Genomic DNA, 27,148 nt, shown 5'->3' on the forward strand with positions numbered 1-27,148 from the left:
ATCCCTCTTGATAAGGAAGAAAAACTCAATCCTTAGAAACCCAATCACCTTCTTAAGGCCAGCAAATGCATCATCCTTTTCTAAACGTGAGTGATCATCCTTTGCTCAACAAGTTAAGTTGAGCCTATAATTCTCTTTCATCGAGCACCTAAACCCTTAGCTTGCAACACAACGAGCTTGAACTAAGTCAAATTTTACATTTTTCTTCTAGTTGTGCATGCTCAACAAGTTTGCACTTAGTTAACTTTTGCATTATCCTTTTGGATTCACATGCTCAACCTTTATGCCATATGCTTGCTCAAGGCATGAACATTTCTCTCGTGTTCAACATTCGAGTAATGAGGCATCTTCGTCAACCTTTGAGCATTGGACCATGTTTTATTCCCAAGCAAGGATGCCAAGCATTGTTGATATCAACCATTTGCTCAACCCTTCATCACTTGGCCAACTTCTCATAGATCCATTCACACATTGATTGGCTTAGTGAATTTCACTATACATGGATCAATGATACCAACCTCCTCTTGTCTGACAGCATAATGACATGACCCCAATGAGGACATATATGGGTTTAAATGTATATACTATGACCCCCAAGGGGGCATATAAAGAGTCAAATGTATATGTGACAGTGGTTGGCCTAATAAAGGGGCGACATGTGCAATGTGTGAAAAGGTATATATAGAGCTCATGTAATCATTATTGAGACATGTGATTGGGATGTATGAATGTATTGGGGCATTTGGAGGAGGTTCTCCTATTCCTTAAGGAGTGATTATGTAACTCATTTGTCTTATCTATCTAGGAGTCGTGCTCCACACTGACATTTGATGTACATGATGTGTACTCTAGTTTCATATGATATTTAAGGTTTTGGTTCATAGCACAAAACATCAATCCATGTTCTTTATTTTTTGAGCACATGCTACTAAGCAAAATAGGCCTTTGTTGGGTGCAATGAGACTTGGTCAATTTTGTTGTTCTCTTCTCAATCTAGCCTTCACATCCTCTCTTTCACCCAACATATTCCATTTATATAGTTTTTATAGCATTTTTGTTGCACTAGCACTCTACCATGTATTGTCTAATGGCTAAGCATCTCTTCCCTTAGCTAGACACTTAGATCTTTGTCTTTTTTTGCTTTTAGCTTTGATATAGCAGTTGCTTTCACACTCTCACTTTGTATTTTCACAAGATGTACCCTTTTAGTCCCATTAACCCATGCATAAAAAACTAGAGCATAGGTTGAGCAAGAGAGAATTCAATTTGGCCTAATCTATAGGAGGTTGAAAACCAAGGAGAAGACAACCAAGTAAAATCAAGATATATTCAAGGAGAATGTCCAAGGACATTCCCAAATGTTAATTTTAGTTACCAATGGTATCTTTTATGCTTATAGCACAATTACTTCAATGTTCCTTTAGCAAGCCAATGACAATTTCCAATTGCAATCACATTAACCATAAATCACATTCACAGTAACTATGGATAGAACATGAACAATAAAAGCAGAAGAAAGGCCAAGACAAGAGGACACCAGATTTGGCAGATGCCAGGGAAAAACCCCAAGATGGGGAAAACCCTTTGATCAATTCTTCTTATTATTATATCAAATGTTCAGCAGAGAGAGAGTACAATAAAGTCAAAATTGACTTTCCAAATGATGATTAAAGCAGCCCTATCAAATGTGAAACTTTCTATAGCAGTCAACAGCCCTAACCAGAAAGTCAACGTCGGTCAAAGCAGCAGCAAAATGTCTTCAAAGTAGCTCGGTCATACCCAGTCAAACTCAGCGCGATAAGGTGATCAAAGTCAGCCCAAATAGTTTTGAAACAATGATCAAACTTGGTCAAACTTTGCGGTTAGGCCTACGGTCAACCCTGTGATATGTCTGTGGTCAAAGTCAACAAAATGCCTCAGAACTTGTGCCAATAGATGTGGTTTGCCAAAAACGAAATTCAAGCACAAAAACTGCAATCGAAGGAGGTCAAACCACCCCTTGTCAACGTTGGTCAAACCTGCAACAATCTCTGAAATTTTGGCCGTGCAATGTCCTTCTGCTACCACATATGTGAGGAAAAGAGATGCCTAATAAGTTGTACAAACCAATCAGATGATGAGATAGAATAATGTGTGAGTGAGTGAGCTGCCAAATTAGGATGGAGGTCTCTTATATTTATACAAATTGTTGAGGGTCAAGAGACACATCCATTGGGCCTCTTGAGCCTACATGATGATGTGGCTAACCTTGAAAATTTACATGTGTGGGCATAAATTCAAAAACACATTTATGCGTGTCCAAATTTGATGATCTTTAGGTCGATTTTGGTCCTCGAGAAAAGAGGAATTCAATGCAATCATCATCTCCATAAAATGAGTTGTCCAAAGTGGAATTTGGACCTAGTGGAAAATTTTAACACCTTCTCAACTAGGCCTCTCAACTAGGGAGAATTCCACCTGGCAATCCATGCATCATCATGCCATCATGTACCATCTTTGCATGTCGTTTATGCTCTGTTGAACACTGATATAGATAATGAAGAAGAATTGATCGAGAGTGAGTCACCAGACCTTACCATTCGCCACTGACAAAAGTCAGTCCAGGGGTAGAACCCCAATCAGACTTGATCCCAGATCAAGTTGTTAAACACCATGCATTCTAGACATAGGGAGTACGGCAGTACACGATGCATCCATCTGTAGTGATATGGTCCCTATCCTCTTTTCACAATTCATTGGCCAGATGAGAGGTACTTCCCTTGAGTTTCGAACTACATGGGTAGGATGTATGTTGGGGCATCCGCAGGAGAAGATGAACTATTCATCTTGCTCATATGCCATAGGAGAAGGTGAACTACTCATCTTGCTCATACGCCATAGGAGAAGGTGAACCACTCATCCTATGCACATACACAAGTGTCATCAATCGTAGGGGAAAGTGAACCACTCACCCTACAAACATGTCAACCATCATGGGGTATCACATGGAAGGTGAACCACTCACCGTGTATATAGCGCACTTAAAAGGGAAGGTGAAACACTCACCCTATTGTCGCTCATAGCTCCAAGAAGTACCCCAAGCCACCAAGAGCTCCCAGAGCTCAGTGTCCAACTCAATCGAGACCCTCATGAGAGGGTCCTTCCATGACTCAAAGTCTCTCTCGAAAGGGCTAAGAATTTGACCTTCCTTAAGGGCTTCATGAGGATGTTTGCAACCTGCTCATTAGTCCTAATGTGTTGGAGTCTTATGTTGGCAATATTATCATTGATGGCAAAGGAGCAGCAAGGTATGCAAGAGCAAGGGACAAAGGAGCAGCAAATACCTTGATGGTTTGGTAGAACATTGATGTTGGCATGTTGATGGCTTGATGCTTGTGTTGATGGCATGTTGATGGCTTGATGCTTGGATAATGTTGCAGAGATTGTTTAATGAAGAATTTGTGATGACACTAATTTGTTGTTAGGCTGAATTGTTGTGATGCAAAGGCAAGACTCCATAACAACAAAGGCAAGATTCCATGACAGAAAAACAAGACAGGACTCAAGGAGGTTGAGGCAATGGCATGAAGAAAAGATGAATTTGAACATATAGATGGGTTTGGAGAGTGAATGTTGCATACATATGCTTGCATTATTTTCATATGTTGTGTGCATATTGTTTACATTTGAGAATGTTTGCATGTGTTGTGGTAGTATAATGCTGTTTTTGGCACTATGTTGATATTGATGCACCTAATCATTATAGATGGTTGAAATAATATGTGGTGGAGCACTTATTTATTTTATAATATTCAAAATATGAAGAGCTTGGAAACGAATGAGTGGAAGGCAAAGAGTCAAGCTTGTTCCTTCATATTCTTATGTGGAATACAAACAGCCAGCAAATTATCTTTATAAAAGTTGTTGTTTTTTGAAGCAAAATGATGTCAGAGAGTGGGAGAATGTGTGAGAGTTAATTAAGGTATTACACATTAGTTACCTGGCACATTTGAAGCTTATGTGAAGCAGATTTGAAGGGAAGAACAAGCAGAAATGAAGATGGAGATATAAAGAATTTATGACCAGGTAAACCAGCACATTGTTGTTTCTTGTTTGCATCAAGGGGTTGTAGCATTCTTTCAAGTAGTGGCTTGATAAACATCATGTTGGAGCCTCTTGAGGTAGGAGCCTCTTGTGGGTTGTAGCCTACAGAAAACATATGGGGGTTGCAACTTCCTTGCAGTTGCAGCTTACAGAAAATTGAGGTAGCAGCCTCTTGTAGGAGGGAGCCTACAGAAAATCAGATGTAATAAGGAATAGGAGCTTGCCTTGCATCACAACAATAATAAAATCGTGGTTTTCTCCTTTTATGGGTTTCCACATGGTTGGTGTCAATATGTGTTTTTATTATGTGCTGATGTGATGTTTTTATTAGTTTATTACTTGTTCACACATTCAATATGTTGGTCATTATTTGTTAAGTTGCTCATGCAATGTTTCAGTGAATGAGATTAAGGAAAAGAATTTTAATGTCCATGAATATACTAAACTAATTCACGCCCCCCCTCTTAGTTTAGTCAAGTTTTCATCAATTGGTATCAAAGTCAGTTCCTTCTGTTTAAGCCTAACAGCTTGAAGGTAGGTATCGTTGAGTCATGGACTATCAAAGTATACTTATGCTGAGTGCGGCAAACTTTCATGAATGGGGAGATAAGGTTAAAACAAAACTAAAATCTCATGGACTTGGTGTATGGAAGCTTGTGTGTGATTGTTACTGCAAAGACTCTCCCTCTTTGCAATAACAACAGTGGAATGCTAAGGCAAATGTGTTATGCATTAAAATCTTCATAATAAGGATCTTGATACAATAATAGATTTAACTTCTGAAAAAGAAACTTGGGATAGATTACAACTCATGCATGAAGAGGCTAGCAGCGACAATGTAGAGAAAGGAAAGAGAAAGAGGAAGGAGAAAAAACTCTGTCAAAAAAAAGGTGTTCAGTTAAATGAAACCTCTAACTATGTGAATGTACCTGACTCTTATGAAGAAAAGACAGATAAAAATCAAGCTAGGCTTGACTTATCATTGGCTAGTATAGAAATATTGAAAACAAAGATCTGAAGAAACTGGTGCGAATATGTAATGAGAGACATCATGAGTACAAGGAGGAAATTGTCAGCCTGAAGACACAACTTGAAAAAGCAAGGAGACTAGAAGAGGTGATGAGCAGTAAATTCAAGGAGAGAGACCTACAATGTAAAAGATTAGAAGTTGAGGTTGATTCAGCTAGAAGTAAGTTAGAAGAAAAGAATAGGTTGTGTAAGCCTTGCCTCCATGAAGAACTCAGAAAAGGCAGACATTAAAGATGATAATGAAGCTTTCCTAAAAGGACCTGTAGGAGAAGGGACAAGCACCATGATTAATAAAAAAGAAAACAAAAACAAGCAACAATATCAAAAGCCAAGGAATGAGATGAAGAAAGGGTTCACTGCAAGAAGATCATTCTCTCCTGAAAATGAGTTGAATAAATTTGGAAGATCTCAAAGGAGATTCTTTGCTCCTGGGAAAGATATCAAGTGTTTTTCTTTTCATGAACGAGGACATGTTGCAGCAGAATGTAAGACCAAGAAAATCAAGTTTAATCAGCAAAAGATGAAGCAAATGAGAAGACTCCCTCAAGCAAGCAAACAGAAAAGATAGTCATTCACCAAGTACACAAATCATTTCTATGGTTATTGTTATTTGTGCAATGAATTTGGACATAAAGTTGTTGAATGTAAACTGTATGCAAAGAAGAGCACAAGAAAACACACACCATTTCTGCCATATCTTGGTCAAATAAGGTGCTATTTATGTAGCAACCTTGGACACAAAGCTAAAGATTGCAAACTACCATATAAGCTAAAGTGCTCTAGACAGAAAATGAAAGCAATTCTAAGCAAGCTAAACAATGAAGAAGATACACGCAACAATAGGGAGTCCACTAAAGTATGGAAGAGGAAGAATAAAGAACAACTAGTGACCTAGCTTGGTCTAAGGGGGAGTTTCTTATGGAAGAAATGAAGAACTTGTTCTAACTTAGAGCAGCATTGATTCAGGGGAAGAGCACACTCAAAAATGCATAGGAGAAATAACAAATATGAGAAGACTAAACTCATGAAGTATGACAGAGGCATTTGCTATATAAATGTTTTTGACAAAATATCATATAATGTTTGAAGCATGCAGTTGAAGATCTTGAGGACCTAAGAGTGCAAAATTGAAGGTATCAATCCTAATTCCACATATCAGCAATGAAAGAAAAGGAAAGAGTGCTTATTAATTTTTCCAAAAGAAATGACTAATTAAAGGAAGCCCAAATAGTGCTCCATTTAGAACGGAAACTCCATTTAGAGCACCTATGAATTACAAGTTATTTTGTATAGAGAAATAATACAAAAATTTGTGTATAGCCAAACTATGCAGAGAAAAAGCATACAATGGAAACAAAGATTATGATTTTACAATAAGCCTCTGCAGCAGAATCAAACAAATCAACAAAAATAAATAAATATTTGAGAGTTGTAAGCTCGCTATCCATGGTTCTGCATAAAGGGTGTAGGGTCTGAATCGCATAAAAATTCCAAGGGAAATGATACAACAGAAAAGAAGTCTCGATGTCAAGTAATGACAAGAAGAGTTGTGCAATTTATGTGCATCAATCCTGCTATGGGATTGATGAACAGTTGGATGTTGGTCTATCAAATAGTTTGCAGATATCTCTTTGGTGTTGCAGAAAATGTGAGGCTTTTGGTAAAGCACATGAACATATTTGTTGTGCAATTTGCTGTAAAAGTGGTGGTGCACTCAAGCCAACAACAAATCCTGCAAAATGGGCACATATAGTTTGTGCATTGTATACAAATGAAGCATTTTTTTGGACATTAATTCTATGGAACCAATTGATGGTGTTTCTGCTGTTGAAGTGTAGTCAAGTAGACAAAAACGTTTGTGTTGTTTTTGTGGTGCGAGCATTGGTTCATGTGAATGTTGCTCAGTCTATGGTTGTAGAGGAACATTTCATCTCCTACAGTATCAGTCTGACAGTGTATCGTTCGAAGCGTTATAATGGAACATTTAATCTGGAGCCTATTGCACTAGAGTTCTGTGTGTGACCAGTAAGGTTGTCGAGGGCACTCTTGCAATTGTGAAGCGTTGAGTAAAGCATTGGAATCATTCGTATTAATTGGTAACTGATATCGTTGAGATGGCACAACAAGGATGGAGACACGATTACAGTGGTGTTACAAGTATTATGATGGCATTTATCACCAGGTGCAGCGTTACTACAACGTTAATGCATTATTATTATTGCAATGTTATTGCACCGCTATACTATTTGGTGAACTCGACAGAATATTGGTGGTTTGTTTGGCAGCGTTACAACCAGTGTTTTTAAAACCGTTTTTAAAAACCGGTTACCGGTCTAACCGGCCGGTTAGCAAGGCCGCCGGTCTAAACCAGCCAAAAAACCCGGTTGGAAAGGCAATTTCTCCAAATTTTGGCCCTAACCGGTGAAAACCGGCCGGTTTGTATCAAACCGGCCAGTTCCGTCCTAAACCGGCCGGTTTTAGGCATGCCCACCATAACTTGCAAAAAGCGGTTTTCTGACTATGGTTTAGGGGTTTTGGGGGGGAACTAAGGGTGTTTTCCCTCCAAAAACACCCTCTCCAAGCTATAAGAGTCCCCTCTCACTCTCATTTGTCTCACACAACTGATTTGGAGTGTTTGTGAGTTTGTTTGTGAGCTTGGAGAGTGTTGAGTTTTTGCTGAAGTAGTCATCTTGGAGTTGGAGTTGGAGCTATTTTGGAGATAGTGTGTAGCTGTCAGTGGAGTTGCCATCTTCAAGAGGAGGCTAAGGAAGCTAGTTTGCATTTCCAAGTAAGGATTTGCACTTGAAAATTCCTTATTTCACTGTTGTCCACGAATTAATTTTTTTTATGTGTTATAAACTTCTCACTTCTATGATCTACCATCCAGGGAGTCATCATGCCTCCAAAAGCCAGAGATACTGCATGGGCTCATTGTGACATGATTGATGGCAAAATGATCTGCAAATATTGCCAAAAATCCATTCAAGGAGGGGGTATTAACAGGTTCAAGCAACACTTGGCTGGGATAGGAGGCCATGTAAAGCCATGTGGAGCACCAAATGAAATAATAGGGCATATTAGGGCAGAATACCTTCAGAAGTTTGAGACTCAAGTCACTGAACCAATAGAGAAGTTTGTGACTGCAAAGTTTGGGAGTCGAGACTCAACGAACTGAGTTTGATCATGATGACTGAGACTCATGAGAAGTTTCAACTTCAAGTGATAATGTTGATCACTATTATAGTATTACTATTATCATATATGTAGAGTCTAGACTGAAGTCTTGTAGTAGGCCACTGGCCCCATAGTTTGTAGGCTTTGTTTTTGCACTCTAGAGGCCATTTAGAGCCTCATTGCTTATGTATTTTGTCGATGATATGTATTGCACTCGGTGCCATTTTGATATATTCACCTTTACATGGTATATAAATGAGCAATCTTTGCATATTTTGTCTCCATTGGCTTGGAATCATGGTTTTAAATCTTAAAAATAGTTTTTTTCATTAAAAAATAATTATTTAATGTATTTTTCTAAAACCGGTTCATTTAGACCAAACCAGTCCCGGTTAGACCGGTTCATTAGGTGGACCGGTCCGGTCATCGGTTCCGGTTTTAAAAACATTGGTTACAACATATATATATATATATATATATATATATATATATATATATATATATATTATTGAATTATATTATTAGCATATGTTAAGAGTTTCCATGAGATGGTGGAGTTGCTAGCGTTATCGTCGATATTCGTTATAATGGCAAGAGGATATGGTCAATTATTGGCAATGGGTGTTATGTTATATGCATTGGCAATGGGACAGCATATTGTTGATTGAAGTATATTATTGGCATACATTAATATTGGCATGGAATAAGCATAGCATGCGTTACCTAGAGTGTAGATTAATGACTCAACAAGCCCCTCAAGCAATTTATATGTCAGCAAGATTCTCTTAGGCTTGTCAGGACAAAGAATGATAGGGAAAAGACAAAGTGTATATGTTCAAAACGAACCTTACTACACTGCTTTCTCTCGCTGAGGAGGATACAGGGTAGTTGGCATGGGAATGTCGGCTAAATGAGAGGAGAAGAAATCATTGCAAATGGATGAAGCAAAGAGTTTTTTTTTCTCGATCATGTTTCCATCAATTATGACTGGATCGCTTCTAAGGTATAATATATGAGAAGATATCAAACTTGGTCACTATTTCAGAGGAGATAACTTGCTATTATGGAAGAAATAGTGTATCAATCAAGCATAGAAGAGACCACTCTCACACTGAAACATTTCTTTTGCTAGTTGATATGGCCTAGAATACGCACACCTTGATATTGGCACATGCACGTTATTAATATCAATTCAAAACACCAGTATGGTGATCTATGGACATTGAAAAGACCGAACCAATTCCTTAGAGTTAGCACGCATATGACTCTTTCATTCCTTCCCCTCCAATAACTATTGTGCTCTATGAAGAATCCAGCAATACGCTCTGATTCAACAAGTTACAAATTGAGTCAGTAATGACATTATTTTGTGTCATCCTTGATTATATACTTTCCTACTCTCGAATCATGTCATAACCACTTGGCGTTGATTAATAAATATTGATATATATTAAAGACGTGAAATAGGGGTCAAAAATGTCTTAACCTGCATAAAATGGTTATCAAAATAAATACTTTGGTTGAACGATGGCTATATATATATATTATATATATATAGGACTTCAAAGAAAGGTTACGGCAAGATGTTGCTATATCCATCAGCCAAATGTCGACCTTGTCAGGAATACATCTAGATTCTAGAGAAATTCAATCCAACGATGAAGACTTTGAATCATACGATATCAGATTATGTCATCGATATTTTGGAAAAATATATGGCATTGACGCTGGCATTTACAATATATAATATATATACAACGTTAATACCATATGGAACAATCTATGGAATGATATATTGAGGAATATGACGAATGGTACACTGAAACATTGCATACCCACCACCTAATATTACGGAATATTACGAAGCCAAACAAGACAGTTATAATCACAATTTTGTCACGCAGCATGGGAGCAAAATATTTGCATGCTCGATGGAAAGGCTATGTGCAGGGAACAGAACTAGGAATCTTCTTATCGTTGCAGCTAGTAACCAGGCTTCTCATTGTTGCATCGTGTAACCAGGCACTCATTGCCGCATTCAATTTCAACAACCAAAAAGTTTTTCCTCAGCGTGCTTGTTAATACAATGTGGAGAACAGCGTATGCAGTGTGATGGAGAGTAACATCCTCATACGGCAACGTTTTACAATATATGGTAGAACGTTGCAAATAAATTTCCCAACATTAATTATCTTATTTTGATAATCCAATGCATTCATTGTGGTCGAACTTCCAAGCATTCATGATAAACGCAGCATATGGATATGTAGCATGTTATAACCATATTATACGCAGCATATGGATACATAGCATATGGAGCAGCACAAATAAACGATTAGAACAATGCGTTGATGGCAGTGCTGATAAAAGGCATTGGAACAAAATCGTATTAGTGTATTAATAAAGAACATAGGAGCATATTGGTATGCAGTGATTGGTAGCGTATCAGATTGCACTGGGAATGTATTGGATTGCAGCAAGAACATATGCAATGTATTAGAATAACGATCACTTCAAGAGCATTATTTTATATGGAGCAGTGTTGGTATCTATATTCAAGAGCAACATACATGAGCATCTACCATGCAAACATTATTACGTTAGCTTGTGGCGATGATATGTGGAGGCAAGTGCGTTGATTGGCATTGGCATATATTACATCGCAGAAAATCACAAGTTATTTTGTACTGTATGGAATTGGTGCGTTGATATTATATATGGGATTATTAATGCTTTGATATTTGCATGGATATTATGATGCGCTAATATATTTATATGTATATACATTGACACCGTGCATATATGGAGTCAAAAGACAAAAGTAAAAGAGATTTTTCCAAGTGTACGACAGGCAAGAAAACATTTGGGTTTTGACTAGTGATCCTTCAATATACAATGGTTCCTCCAAAATATACATGGATTCATTCACTATAATGTTATTGGTACAAATTAGGGTTTTGTGCCCTAATTAGTATTCTCCACGGGAACGATGGATTGACGGCTTCTCATAATGCTAGTTGCATTGTATTAATATGTCAATTAAAAACATGATTCATTTGCCAAACATATTTAATATTGAGCACTGCAACTTCTAGACCAGCCATTAGAGCAGCGTAGGGTTATGAGAGAAAGAACATTGGTAAGTGTGGGATATGGAGAGCGTTGGAGAGCGTTGGATAATATGGAGAGCATACAGGAAGAACACAATGCATAGATATGGAGAGTCGTATTCCTGCTTTAATATGTTTCTTTAAAATGGCTTTAATACTATCATTTGGTATTAAATATGCTGCATTTTTCAATATCAAGCAGTGGCGCTAAAGGCACTAGCAGATACAGTGGAGAGACAGGAAGAGTTGCGGAAGTGGACTACATTTCTCAACTAGTGGACAGGTCTATTGAATCGATAAAGAAGGGACATGCTGCTCATTTGTTAGATAAAGGAGCTCTTTCCATTCATGTGGGTGATGGAGAGAAGGGTTTTTTAGATGAAGCGTCTTTTGATATTGTCCATGTAGGTACAGCAACTTCAGAAGTACCAAAGGCTTTGGTAAATCAGCTAAACCTAGGAGGCAGAATAGTTATTCCAAATGCTAACTCCTTGATTATTATAGACAAAGTGTTTTTCCAATATAAATGAAGTTGGGTGGCCTTCTTATATTTTATTAACTATTCTATACTAGTGTTGGTCAATTTATTTTAAGTGCATGCATCCCAATCAATAAAGTTCCACTCAATACAGTCTGTTATCACCTTGGTGTGGATTACATATGATAGGGGTACCTTTAGCATACATATGTTCATTGCAGTGCTCAATATAATGCATTTCTCATGCATACCATGTTTTCCTTACAAAGTGTTCTCTCAACAGTATTCTTGCTTTTAGAGTGTTCTCACAACAATATTTTGCACCGCTCTCACAATGTTAAAACATTTTGTAGCGTATTTGGAGCAATGTTTATATGTCATATGGAGCAGCGTTCATTCAATCTGAAGGAGCCCTAATAATCCATATGGAGTGGCATTCATTCAATGATAGTGTCAACATTGTTTATGCAGAACAACACATTACAGGTTATAGAGCATTAATGCAATGATGACAACTACATTAAGGACTCTTTTACAATGAGTTAAAGACCATATTTTTTTTGATACCTTAATAACAGAATAATAAATGTGGATTGGAGGGCTCCAAGACCTTTGTAATCCCCTTGCCATTGATGTCAAAGGGGGAGGTAATCAGAGGAAGGAAGACACTTCTCAGAATGAAAGGGGGAGGACAAATGTGTTGCCATCAATGCCAAAGGGGGTGATTGTTCATAATATTGTCATTAATGGCAAAGGAGCAGCACAAGGAACAACAAACGAAGGAGCAACACAAGGAACAACAAGCAAAGGAGCAGCAAGTTATGCAATAGAAAGAGACAAAGGAGCAACAAATACCTTGATGGTTTGGTAGAATATTGATGTTGGCATGTTGATGGCTTAATGCTTATGTTGATGGCATGTTGATGGCTTGATGCTTGGATAATGTTGCAGAGATTGTTTAATGAAGAATTTGTGGTGACACTAATTTGTTGTTAAGCTGAATTGTTGTGATGCAAAGGCAAGACTCCATGATAGGAAAGGCAAGACTCCATGACAGCAAAGGCAAGATTCCATGACAACAAGACAAGACTCAAGGAGGTTGAGGCAATGGCATGAAGAAAAGATGAATTTGAACATATAGATGGCTTTGGAGAGTGAATGTTGCACACATATGCTTGCATGATTTTCATATGTTGTGTGCATATTGTTTACATTGGAGAATGCTTGCATGTTTTGTGGTGGTATAATGTTGTTTTTGGCACTATGTTGATATTGATGCACCTAATCATTATAGATGGTTGAAATAATATGTGGTGCACTTATTTATTTTATAATATTCAAAATATGAAGAGTTTGGAAACGAATGAGTGGAAGGCAAAGAGTCAAGCTTGTTCACTTCATATCCCTATGTGGAATACAAACAGCCAGCAAATTATCTTTATAAGAGATGTTGTTTTTGGAATCAAAATGATGTTAGAGAGTGGGAGAATGTGTGAGAGCTGATTGAGGTATTATGCATTAGTTACCTAGCACATTTGAAGCTTATGTGAAGCAGATTTGAGGGGAAGAACAAGCAGAAATGAAGATGGAGATATGAAGAATTTATGACCAGGTAAACCAGCACACTGTTGTTTCTTGTTTGCATCAAGGGGTTGTAGTATTCTTTCAAGTAGTGGCTCGATAAACATTAGGTTCGACCCTGTTGAGGTAGGAGCCTCCTATGGGTTGTAGCCCACAGAAAACATATGGGAGTTGGAGCTTCCTTGCAGTAGCATCTTGCAAAAAATTGAGGTAGAAACCTCGTGTAGGTTGGAGACTACATTAAATCAAAAGGAATAGGACCTTGCCTTTTCATCACAACAATAATAAAATCGTGGTTTTCTCCCTTTATGGGTTTCCACATATATTTGGTGTCAATATGTGTTGTTATTATGTGCTGATGTGATGTTTTGACTAGCTTATTACTTGTTCACACATTCAATATGCTCGTCATTATTTGTTAAGTTGTTCATGCAATGTTCTTGTTAATGAGATTAAGGAAAAGAATTTTAATGTCCATGAATTTACTAAACAGATTCACCCCCCCACCTCCCAGTTTAGTCAAGTTTTCATCACCTTATTGCTCCTTGTTGTGCCATATCCCAGATAAAGTGGTACCTGATATCAATGTGTTTGGAGTAGTCTTGGAACACGGGATTCTCTGAAAAGCGAATCCCACTTTGGTTGTCACAATAGATCACAGTGGTATCTAGCATGTGCTCAAATAGCTCACTAATGAGCTTCCTCAACCAAACAACTTCACAACAATCCATACTAGCAGCAATATATTCTACCTCGGTGGTGCTTAGAGCAACCGATTTCTACTTCCGGCTCATCCAAGAAATTGAAGCAAATCCCAAAGGGAAGCAACATCTTGACGTGCTCTTTCTATCCACCACACTGCCAGCTTAGTCAACATTATTATATCCATGTAGCCTCAAATTCCTGACAATGTATCTCAACCCATAGTTGATTGTGCCACAGAGATATCTTAAGAGATTCTTAGCAGCAATCTAATGTATGTGATGAGGCTCAACCATAAATTGACTCAACATATTCACGGCGAAACATATGTTTGGTTGGGAGTTTACCACGAACATCAGGGCCCCCACAAGTTGTCGATACTAAGAAAGGTTTGCCAATTCAGGCCCAGCAACACTTCCACATAGCTTCTTGAAGTTGAGTTCCATCGAAGTAGACACAGACTTGCAATCCACCATCCCACATCTCTCTAACAACTTCACAATACATTTTCCTTGAGAAAGGAAAATCTCACCTGGCTTTTGTCAGAGCTCCAAGCCTAGGAATTAGTGCATCAAACCTAGGTCCTTCATGTCGAACTTGTAAGTCAACTCCCTCTTGCATTGATAAATAGAGGCTCGACACCTGTTAGAAAGAGATCATCAACATAAAGGACCAAAATGAGAGGCATGACCTTTTCAACCTTGAAGTATAGGTTGGGATCAGCATAGCTTCTAGTGAATCCCAACTTCAAAAGATAGCTATCAATCCTCTCATAACAAGCTCTAGGGGCTTGCTTCAAGCCATAGAGGGCTCTCTTTAACCTGCATACATGTGTCCTTTGATCTTGTACTTCAAACCCCTAAGGTTGTTCCAAGTAGACTTCCTCCTTAAGCGAGCCATGCAAGAAAGCAGTCTTAACGTCCATTTGATGCAGGCTCCATCTTTGAGTGGCAGCGAGAGCAATAATAGATTGGATAGTGGTATATCGGGCAATTGGTGCAAATATCTCGTCATAGTCCACTCCTTCCTTTTGAGAGAAGCCATGAACTATGAACCTGGCCTTACATTTTTTAGCACTCCCATCAGCTCCATGTTTAATTTTGTAAAGCCATTTAGAAGTGACCATAGACTTGTCCTTAGGTCTAGGCACCACGTCCCAGACATCATTCTTCATGATCGATTCATATTCCTCATTCATCGCATCCTTCCATACTTGATGTTTTACAACTTCTTCGAACGTGCATGGTTTTGATTGAACGATAGTACTCATAGCAGCCAGATACCCTTGGTACCTGTTTGGTTTCTTACTTTTGCAAAATGTCCCTCTTGTAGCAGTGTCTTTCAACATCTTCGAGAGTATCTTTGAGCCATAGAGGTCATTTCCTTGAGGTAGAGAGATCACCAGGAGGTTGATCGATAGGATCCATTGGACCATCAATATCGGGCATAGGCTCATCCGTCGAAGGTTCATCTTGTTTTTCGACAAAATTATCATCGTCCTTTCTTGGAATAGAGAGATCTCATGCTTTCCCAAGGGCACTGTCTTCATCAAAGGTGACATCACGACTTACTTTCACATCTCTTTGACCAGGTACATAGATCTTATATGCCTTTGAATTTTCAGTAGCCAATGAATATACACTTCTTCCCAAATGTTTCGAACTTGTTTTTTTTCCTATTTAGGCACATGAAAGTACACAAGACAACCAAATATTCTAAAATGAAAAACATCAAGTTTCCTACTAGTGAAAACTTCCTCGAGTGTCTTGAATTCCAATGCTTGATGCAGGCTCCGATTTTGAACATATAAAACAATGTTGGCAACTTCTCCCCATAAGAACTTTGGTAGGCCTTGATCATGGAGCATGGCACGAGTGGCTTCGATGATTGTTCGATTCTTCCTTTCAGCAATGCCATTTTGCTCAGGAGTGTATGGAACAGTTGTCTCCCTCTTAATGTCAGCCTCTATGCAAAAGTCATTCAATTCATTTGATTCATACTCGGTTCCATTGTCAGTCCTTAATATCTTGATCTTCTTCCCTCTTTGACTTTCCACCCATGCTTTGAAAGAACAAAACCATTTGAACACTTCATCCTTCTTCAAGAAATAGATCCATGTTTTGCGAGAGTAGTCATTCACAAAGATTGCATAATATAAGTATCCTCCTAACGATGCTATGAGCAACATACCAGATAGGTCAAAATGGACCAATTGGAGAATATCGGTTGTTTTGCTTTCACTAGAAGGGAATGGTCCCTTTGATAGTTTCCTAGTTGCACAACCCTGACAAACACCTTCATTGTTCATATTGAACTCAAGCATGCCTGTGACCATCTTCCTTACCCTAGGAAAGGCTTTTAATGTAAATGGGCGAACCTTTGGTGCCATAGCTAAGATTGAAGAGAATTATCACTTGCCAAAGCTCCCAATGGACTTCCTCCAAATTGATAGAGACCATCAACCCTAAATCCAAGAGTAAATACATCTTTAGGGTTTCTTTGCCAAATACATACGTTTCCATCAATGAATGCTACCTTGAAGCCTTTATCTTCCATTGCAGAAATAGATACCAAGTTCTTCTTCAAATCAGGCACATATAATACTTCTTGTAGATGAATGGTTTGACCTTGATTCAAGTGAAGAGTGACAATACCTATCCATTTCACAGGGTAGGTGGCATTATCTCCAAGTATGATCTTCAAATTAGTCTTCTTTTCAACCAAATTTGAGAGGGCCTCCTTGTACTCGATGAAGTGCCTTGAGGCTCCACAACCAATCAACCAATGATCCAAAGTATCCGGAGGAGAGGCAATAGATAGAGTGGAAATAAGATAGAATTCATCTTGTTTTTCTACAACATTACTTTCATCATACCTGGTATTTCTCGTCCTTTTGGGAGGTCGACTATTTCCATTTCGAGTAGAGGGAGCACTCCTCTTTCTCTTGTTGTTGAATATATTGTTCCTTTGATTGCCATTGCCTTTGAAATTGTTGTTGTTGTTATTGTCATAATCACTTGGAGATTTCTTCTTGTGTGGACACTCTCTAGCATAGTTGTTGAACATGTTGCAATTGTAGCACCTTCCTTTTCTTCTTTCTCTAAATCCTTTCTTGAATGCTTGACCCTATCTCCTCAGACCAACATTATTCTTCCATTTTGTATGAGTGGAGAAAACAGTAAGCTCATTTCCATTTGAAGGCTTGTCTCTCTCCATCATACTAGTTTCCTCTTGACTGCTTCTAGCCAATAACTCATCGAAACCAAGTATCCTGTGATTGTTGAAAATGGTGGTGACAAATACATTCCATGGTCTTGGAATACCTCCAAGAGCAATGGGAGAGAGCTCCCTGTCAGAAATAACTTCTACAAAAGACAACAAGTCATTCTTGATTTGATTTATTCTCATGAAGTAGGATTGAATAGACTCCCCTTTATCCATCTTGATATCGTTCAAATTGTTTTTTAGAAAGAGGATTTGATTTGCATTGTTCACTTTGAACATCCCAACCAACTCATATCTTGGTTTCAATTTTCAATTGCCTTGCTTTTTCAGTAAATTCATCTAAAAGTTGCAAAGTTTCAAGAAAATTAACAATGGAAACTTGATATGTTGTATCATAAAATACATGTACTCACTTGCTTTTTCAGTAAATTCATCTAAGTAGTTGCAGAGTTTCAAGAAAATTAACAATGGAAACTTTATATGTTGTATCATAAAATACATGTACTCATATACATATATACTATATGGTACCTAAGTCACCCAATTTGTGTTCACGTTCTATGACATGAAATTCATAAATAGTTCAATAGTGCAAAATAAACATAATAAAATTTTCCATTAAGTTTGGTAAAAATAATTATGCAAATTTCATATAACTTCATTATCCAAACAAATATCAAAAACCAATATTTTCCAACTTCAAATTTTCAAAAACATGCAATATTTTTTTTTCCATGGAAACATTCATTGAGGAAACCCTCGAAGCACTTCCTCGTATTTCATGAATGGTGCTTGGGGTAAATGTTGTCGTCAATGCTGTTAGGCATTTGGCCAATTCTCTGTTAGCAAGTACCTAATTCAAATTCCCCTAAGTGAGCCACACAAATATATGCTGACAAGTTTACTAGGGATGTCATCCATGAATGTGGGGAAGCATCCCTTGGCTTTCTAAAACACCAATGGTGCACCAACCAATTACACCTCACGTGCTCACCACAGATGTGTAGAAAGTTTTTTAATTGCATATGCCACATAGGTTGAGATTAGCATCAATTAGCTGAAACGTTAAACCTACTTACATTATCTTCACATGGAAGCCAAACATTGTAATTACAAATACGCACATTTCTACCAAGGAATGATATGAATCGTTTTGTTTTCCAAACTTGTGTTTGATACAGGTTTAGAGGCAAGTATCACCATTTATTGCATAATTTCATTGGTTCACCAACCAACCTCATCTTACACGTTGGCCATAGATGTGTTAATGTTTTCATTAGAAAGCTTTTTAATTGCAACATACATCTAAAATTTGGGCTGATAAATTTTCAAATTGAAGAACTAGAAGAGTAGCAAAAATGTTAAGATTGGCAACTAGGGCCAAACTCCATGTAGATCACCTTATTTGTGACTACTGATATTTTCCTAGATTCCTTTCATCGAGAGGTGTAGGATTGATCCAAAGATCATCCGATTCCGATAAGTATTTATGGAGATATGAATTTATTTTGATTATGGAAAAATTGTCAAAGTCGGCCAACAAGTTATGTAGGCTCGGAAGCCAAACAGTCATGTCTATTCAACCTCAACGTTTTGCATATAAATACAAGGAGCATTCTCCTAATTTGGACACTTCATCATCACACACTTGGGATCTCTTCCTCTCTCTACTTGTCTTTGGGTTTTAGTAGGAGGAGAGATCCTAAGGGATAAAGTTGCCCTGATCCAGAGGGCAAAAAGTCGAAACTGTCGAAAAAGCCGGAACTGTTGGAACTGCCGGAACTTTCGAAAGAGCCGGAACTGTGAGGAAAACCGCCGAAAAAGCCGAAAACGTCGGAACTGCCGAAAAAGCCAGAACTATCAGAAGAGCCGGAACTGTCGGAAGAGCCGAAAAAGTCGGAACTGCCGGAAAATCCAGAATTGCCGAAAAAGCCGGAAAAAGCCAGAACTGTCGGAAAAGTCGGAATTGTTGGAAAAGCCGAAACTGTCTGAAGAGTCGGAACTGCCGAAAAAGCCGGAACTGCCGGAAGAGTCGGAAAAGCCAAAACTGCCGAAAAAGTCAGAACAGCCAGAACTGCCGAAACAGCCAAAGCATCTGTCTCCGAAGGAGAGCAGCATGCAAGGGACAACTAACTAACATTGGGACAGTTGTATGGTACTTAGCTGCAATGTTACAGCTAGCATGCAAGGGACAACCAGCATGCAACAACAAGCATGCTAAGGACAACAACCATGCTAGGGACAACAAGCAAGCAAGGTGCAGCCAACACATAGGTCAAGATGGCAACATGGTGCAGCAATGGCACATAATGCAGTACAGTGATGGGGACAGTCATGATTAATGAAGCGTGATGAGATGCAGCATAGTGATGATGGGTGCAACATGGTACAGCGCGGTGAGGTGCAACATGATGACAAAATGCAGCATAACGATAGGTGGAGTCACCTTGGAGAATCAGTTGAAGCAGCATGTCTTCAACTGATCTCATGTATCATCTTCGTAGAGATGATCTATGCTCTTATCTAGATAAGTCAATGTGTTGACTTCTGTTGTAAACGTACTATCTCTCTCTCTCTCTCTCTCTCTCTCTCTCTCTCTGTGTTGAACTATTGAAGAACATATAAGAAGAATTGATCAAGGGTTTCCCCACATTGGGGTTTGTCCCTGGCTAGCGCCACATCTTGTGTCCTCTTGTCTTGGATTGTCTTCTGCGATTTGTATTTATGTTCTATCTGCAGTTTACTTTAATGCTGATGTGATTGCTAATCTAGAAAAGATATTGAGCTAACTGTGAAAATTGAAATAAATTGCTCTAGCATAGAACATACCTAAAATTAACAAAAAATAAGAAACTCAATGATTAGAGGATGGCTCGTTCCACATAATTATATATCCCATTTTACAAGGATTTTTTTTACACAAAGGATTCTAAATAATTATAAGCATCCATTGTCGAAATTGAGCATCTTCTCCAAGTGCTTCACATTTACTAAGAAATATTTCTAACCAGACTAACCTTTCTATCATGTACCTCAAATTTCAAGAGTCCTCTAAACTTGACACATAGCTACCTTCTGTGATATATTTGAGCACCCCCCCTCTCTCTGCATCCACGCATGTGTTGAAGAATCTAAGGCAATTAGGTGTAAAGTGATTCTTTGTGACAAGATAACAATTTGTGAAGTCTTTTTCCAATTTGTCTTTGTTCGCTTAATCTTCTTCTTTGCTTATTAATGCATATGTGTGCGCTTCATCAAACTGCTATCAAAAAATAAAACAAGAACACAAGATATTGGCTCTCTACCAAGGCCAAAAAATCTCTTGTCCTGAGATGAAAACCCTTCAGTTAGTTTTCTCTTATTGAATCTTCTTTCTTGATTAATTCCAAACCCTAAACCCTTGACTAGAATGTCCTCCAAGCAAAAGTCAAGTCCTTTATCCTTTCTGCACTTTTTTCCTCGGCACTTCGTCCTCTTCCTTCCGGCACTTCGTTCTTCCTTCAGTTGTTGGTACACCTTGTTGCACTTGCTCTAGATGAGATGCTTCTCTTCTATACTTAGAGATATCCTTCACTTATGTAGACACCTTCCTTCAAATGAAATCCTTCTTGAGATGTGAGTGTAGACTGAAGTGACTATACAACAACCCTAGATTCTTGCACGTGTGAGAGGTTTACTTGATGTTGTATACCCTTCCCTCCTTCGCTTGAGTACCCTTCCCTCCTTCGCTTGAGTAGGAGGTCTTGTAGGCCTAGATTTAGCCCCAAACAAAGAGAGATGGATGACTGTGAGTTGTTGTTGTCATAACCGCAGGGACAACCCTCTGTTTCCTCGCACGTGTGACTACAGCTGCCCTAGAACATACCTCTTTAAACTCGGTTGTGTACCCTTCTTCCTCGCTGCACTTGGAGACCCTTTTGCTGTGCTCTTTTTTATCTTTTCTAGTCCCTTTACTTTGCTAATTTCAGAGCTACTTGGTTGTCATTATAATGGAGAGGACAGCGTCTATATATAGAGGATAGTCCCTCCTTTTAGGCCGACTTGACGAGTGTTCACTGAGTATGACCTTCTGGGACTATTCTTCTCTTGGGTTCCCAACCCTCAAAGAGTATCGGTCCTCTTGGCTACTCCTGTCTTGGATGCCCTACACATCCTCAAAGAGTATCGGATGCCAAATGATTACCCAATCCTCCCATTCTTTCTTCCTAAGTGAAAACAAGGTTGTTGTGTCTATCTTGTGTCTACATTTCCATTCATGGCCTTCATCTAGACTTACGGTTGTTAGTCTTGGTCTAGTGCATGACCCATGAAATGGAAAAACACAATTGTCACTCCTTTGTAATCAAGGGTGATCCAAAACTCCCTCTTGATCAGGGACTTGTCAGAGCTCCCTCTTAACTAGGGACTCTTTCATTCATCAACAACTTCTTCTTCGTGGGTCCTTCAACTGCTTGATCTCCTTCCTTTCTTTGATGTCATGAAGTCTTTGTTCGAACTTCTTCTAAGTAGAGCACCATCCGTCAATCACTTTCCTTCCTTCTTTGTCATGTCATTGCTTCCTTTGCGGAAAGTGGCCTTCTTGTCACATATTAGGTTCTCTTGTCATCTGATTATTCCTTGTCATCTTTTCTATGCTTCAGACTACTCTTCACATCGATGCTTCTTTGTACTTGCTTGTTCCCATGCTTTGATCTAGTATTCTTTCATGACTTCATCTTGATATTGCTTCAACATTAAATGGTGCTTTTGCTGGATGGCTTCTTTATCAGAACATCTTCGTAGAGTAGAATCAGTTATCTGCACCTTTCATATCTCCAAGGCCTTCACAGGTGTCAAGGGTCCTTTGATCTTTTTCTTCCTTAGTCAGAGTTGTCCTGCCTTCTTTCGGGAGATGTCTTCAATGCATCTCTGTCAAACAGTGATTCTTTGTGATCATGGCGTTCTTCACATGCTTGATCTCTTTCTTCATTTGCTTTTTTTGGATAGATCGGTCAACTACCTCCTACTCCTTGTCAGAGCACTTCCTCATTGCTTGCTTCTGGTGCTAGTCAACATTTCTTCTTCACTAGCTTCTTCGTCAGCAATCCTATACTCCTTATGTGAGTATTTTCTTTTGTTGACCTTCATCGCATTGTAGTACATGCCTTCGAGCATGTCATTGGTTAAAGAGATTATTTCCTACTTGATCATGTTATAGAACTATTCCCATGACTCAATAATATACAAATGATAACATGACTAAACTTTGATGCATACATACCTCATCTTGATTCTCCTTTGATCATCTTAGCTTCATTTGGTTGTCCTTGGTGTGGCCCTTCTTGCTTCATCTTAGCTTGCCTGCATATCATCCTTTTCTTGAACCCCATGAATGGGATTCCCAATGAGACATCTGCTTTGGTTCATGAACCTTCTTTCAAAGATTCCATCATAGGATCTTAAAGACCCTTGCCTTGCAAATGTTTCTTTTCCTTTGATGATGGAAGTCTTCTAACATTATTAATCATGATCAATTTTCTTATGAGGTCCTATACTAGGTATGCTCCTTCTACATGAATATCTTGAGCTATATTACCATGCTCTTCTATTCTAGAAGATATTTCTAACCATGCATTTTGTTCTCATTATAAATGCTACTTCTTCATGAGTATCTAGAACTCTATGTACTTCATGCTTCTAGATTCTAGATGACGTTTCTAGCCATGCAATTTTTATGTTATTCCTAGATGCTCCTATCCTACTCAAAACCTTGAAAGCAGACTTGAAGTAAAAAGTTTGACTTAGTCATAGTAGAGATCTGGAGAATCTTCCTTCTTTTGCTTCTTTTCTTGTTCTTTCACCTCTTGAGTCATGTGAGCTTCTTCCCTCTTTCTTTTGTTGTTGTTGTCCTTTTTAAGCTTAGGACAATTCATTTTGTAGTGTCCATATTCATGGCATCCATAGCATTGGATTTTGGACATGTTTTTGTTGTTTGTTCTTCGTGGACCAAATTTGCCAAATTTTCCCTTTCTTGGCCATGGTAGCAAATGCTTGCTCCTTTGATCCCACATCTTCCTTTGCTTTAAGTCTGGTTTCCTTTGCCTTGCATAGAGACCACATTTCACTAAGTGTGGTTGCTTCTTTCTTGGCATAAATGCTTGATGTGAAGTTGCCCCAATCCTTAGGTAGAGCATTGAGTACTACAATTGTCATTTCTCTGTCAGACATGACTTCCCCAAGCTCTTGAAGTTAATCCCTCATCTCAGAGATCTTCATGAAGTAGGGAGCTATTCCTTCCTTTGATATCTTCATCTTGTACAACTCATTTATTAGAGATATCACTTCTCCTGCTGTGGAAACCGAGAATAGCTCTATTAGTTTATCATAAATTTCTTTTGATGTTTCAAATTTGGAGACATAAGGAACGAGAAAGTCCTTGATAGATTCTATTATAATCCTTTGAGCTTTTGTCTCATCCTTATTATACTTGGCTAAGGCTTGAGTTTGTTCCTTAGCAGGGATAGTGATATTCCCTTTGATACGTTTTAGAAGTTCATTCTTCTTGAGAAGTAGATTAAACCTCTTCTTCCATGCAAGAAAGTTATTGGGACCTACCAATTTGTTGTTTTCCATGTAAAAATACATTGATGTATATTCAGAAGGGGACATATACTTGATAGATTTTGAGATGTAGTGGATTTCCTTTCTCCTTGAAGCCTTGATGGCTTGCCTTTCTAGGATCTTGATGTTCTTCAAGTTGCCTTCTCGAAGTGGACTTGCTTCAAGTAGACTTGATTGATGGCTTGGCTTGTGGTGTAGGTCCCTTCTTGATCTACTCTTCTTTGTAGGTGCCTTTATGTAAGGCTCTTCTTCTTGCTTTGTAGTCTTCCTTGATGAATGATAGATGGTAGGCCTTCTTTTCCTTGAGTAGATTTGGCTTGATGCTTCAACCTTGTAGATGCCTTTCCTTGATGAGTGTTCTTGAGTTGCCCTTTTCCTTGATGTGTCACCTTAGCTCCGATACCATGTTGAAGAATCTAGGGCAATTAGGTGTAGAGTGATTCTTCGTGACAAGATAACAATTTGTGAAGTCTTTTTCCAATTTGTCTTTGTTAGCTTAATCTTCTTCTTTGCTTATTAATGGATGTGTGTGTGCTTCATCTAACTGCTATCAAAACATAAAACAAGAACACAAGATGTTGGCTCTCTGCCAGGGCCAAAATCTCTCTTCTCTTGAGAGGAAAACCCTTCGGTAAGTTTTCTCTTATTGAAGCTTCTTTCTTGATTAATGCCAAACCCCAGACCCTTGACTAGAATGTCCTCCAAGCAAAAGTCAAGTCTTTTCTCCTTTCTGCACTTTGTTCCTTGGCACTTCCTTCTTCCGGCACTTCATTCCCCGACACTTCATCCTCCTCCTTCTGACACCGTTCTTCTTTCAGCTGTTGGTACACCTTGTTGCACTTGTTCAAAATGAGATGCTTCTCTTCTACACTAAGTACTTCGAGATATCCTTCACTTATGTAGACACCTTCATTCAAATGAAGTTCTTGAGATGTGAGTGTAGACTAAAGTGACTGTACAGCAGCCATAGATTCTCGCACTTGTGGGAGGTTTACTGGATGTTGTAATACCCTTCTCTCCTTTGCTTGAGTACCCTTCTTCTAGGCTTGAGTAGGAAGCCTTGTGAGCCTAGATTTAGCCCCAAACAAAGAGAGATGGATGACTATGAGTTGCTGCTGTCATAACCGCAGCGACAGCCCCCTGTTTCCTCGCACGTGTGACTGCAGCTGCCCTAAAACTTACCTCTTTAAACTCGGTTGTGTACCCTTCTTCCACGCTGCACTTGGAGACCCTTTTCCTTCACTCTTTTTCACCTTTTCTAGTCCCTTTACTTCGCTGATTTCAGAGCTACTTGGTTGTCATTGTAATGGACTGGACAGCCTCTATATATAGCAGACTGCCCCTCCTTTTAGGCCAACTTGCTATGCTTACTTCGGATGGCTTCTTTGGTGGTGTCACATGCTTGGAGGAGACTATTTGAGGTGCCTTTGCTTTGGAGGAGACTCTTTGATGGTGCCTTTGCTTGGAGGAGTATTCTTTGACTTCTATACAAACATATACGTGATACAACATGCCCTTAAGGTCTTCACATTTTCTTTTGACTATTTGACTCACCTATAGCACTTTAACTTGTGTTAGACCTATTTCAATGAGCAAGAAACTCATTGACATATATTAAAAAAATAATATTTCTTTTCTTGAATAAATACAAATATCAAAAGTACATTTATGAAGACCGAACCTAGTTACATTTCCTTCAACAGCATGCATGTGTGTATTCAAGCCAGTTCCAAAATTTACTATTGTACAGCTAGCTCCATTAACACCAATGTATTTGATTCTCTTCCATACTACACATCTGCTGAGGCTACCTACTGACTTGTCCTAGAAGGAAAACTATTTCTTTAAGACAAATTGAAAATTTGACATCAAGCACTTAGCAGAACATCTCAAGGTCTGATCAGAAAATCAAGCAATGAATCTGATTCCAAATAACCACTCTCTCAACCAGGCCACTTCACTCAACATTCTATATAGCTCAAAAGGAAAGTATAATATCTAAGAGACAAATACTTAGCTATGTTTGATACCTTTCTGATCTTCAGTCATATTCCTTACAAATCAATATCAAAATTCAGAAAAAACCATTTATAAATCCTCACAAATGCATAACTGTAACATATATTGGTGTAAGGACACTGATATTTCAGTATTAACTGACCTTAAAGTCTCATCAACAGCTCCAGGCAACCTTAATTCTTCATTATATGCAGGAATTATTAGAGATATGTACTTTTGTGGAGGATCAAATATTGATGGACAGGGTACCTGAAATCAGAAGCTGCATATTTGATCATAGAAATAGCATAAAAGTCCTTCCTCTTTCAATTTAGTAGCATACGTTATAGGAAAAAGGCCAAAAACACCTAATTATTGTTTCAATTGCACACTTAAGATTAATTAAAAATGAGGTTAACAAAAGATCTTACACAAAAAAAATGTGCAATTGCATTTCAGAGGTGAAATACTACAATAGTAACTCAGAAATTTAGATAATTACAACAATTATAAATTACACTAGTGCTGTTTATTCCATTACACACCCTAGGTTTAAGGCAAGCAAAGATACCAAATCATTTATACCAGCATCTACATCTTCAGTTGACTGATCTACTAAGCCAGTTATTTAATATACTGCTAATCTATTCCTACAGTTATTCAAACGCCATATATAACCATAATGCATTGCTTATTATGGTATATATATTGCTTTACCTATAAGCTGGTAAGAGCAATGATTTCCATCAAAATGAAATGCATAGCTTTAACAGAATCCTATTGCACACTATTGTGGTGACCATCTCATTAGCATAAACTTCTACATTACTGACTTGCATTGGATCAAATGGTTTGTGTATATGTTAACTCTCCTCACAAAACACAGTAGTGTTAACTTACATTGCTCGTGTCCCTGAAGGCCATACCAGAATCAACAAACCTATGGGCATGTTCAGAATAAGCTCAACCAAAGCTATCATAGAAGTTTTTTACTGTTTTCATGGTAGCAGGGATGGGAGGTCGTTGGAAACACTGAGAGGGTGGGTGAATCAATATTCCTTAGCAATTTGCACTTTTAAATCTTTTCAGAGCATTAGTTAATCTTCAATTATTATTAATGTTTATGCAGTAATAACAGTGAATAAAAGAACACAGTAGGCACAAGAAT

At 38.3% G+C, this 27,148-nt stretch overlaps 1 protein-coding gene across 1 annotated transcript in view; it reads right to left on the bottom strand.

The window, feature by feature from the left end:
• Positions 1-27,148, bottom strand: part of LOC149152751 (Nucleotide-diphospho-sugar transferases superfamily protein) — a 266,661-nt gene that overhangs the window by 182,643 nt on the left and 56,870 nt on the right. Inside the window, exon 4 of the mRNA XM_089438192.1 lies at positions 26,144-26,250. Within this exon, the coding sequence (XP_089294318.1) occupies positions 26,144-26,250 (107 nt within the window). The remainder of the gene's footprint in view (positions 1-26,143; positions 26,251-27,148) is intronic.

The sequence above is a fragment of the Pinus tabuliformis genome, chromosome 9, assembly GCF_031772625.1.
Source record: "Pinus tabuliformis cultivar Carrire ecotype Pingquan chromosome 9, CPIR1, whole genome shotgun sequence".
NCBI classification, from domain to species: Eukaryota; Viridiplantae; Streptophyta; class Pinopsida; order Pinales; family Pinaceae; genus Pinus; species Pinus tabuliformis.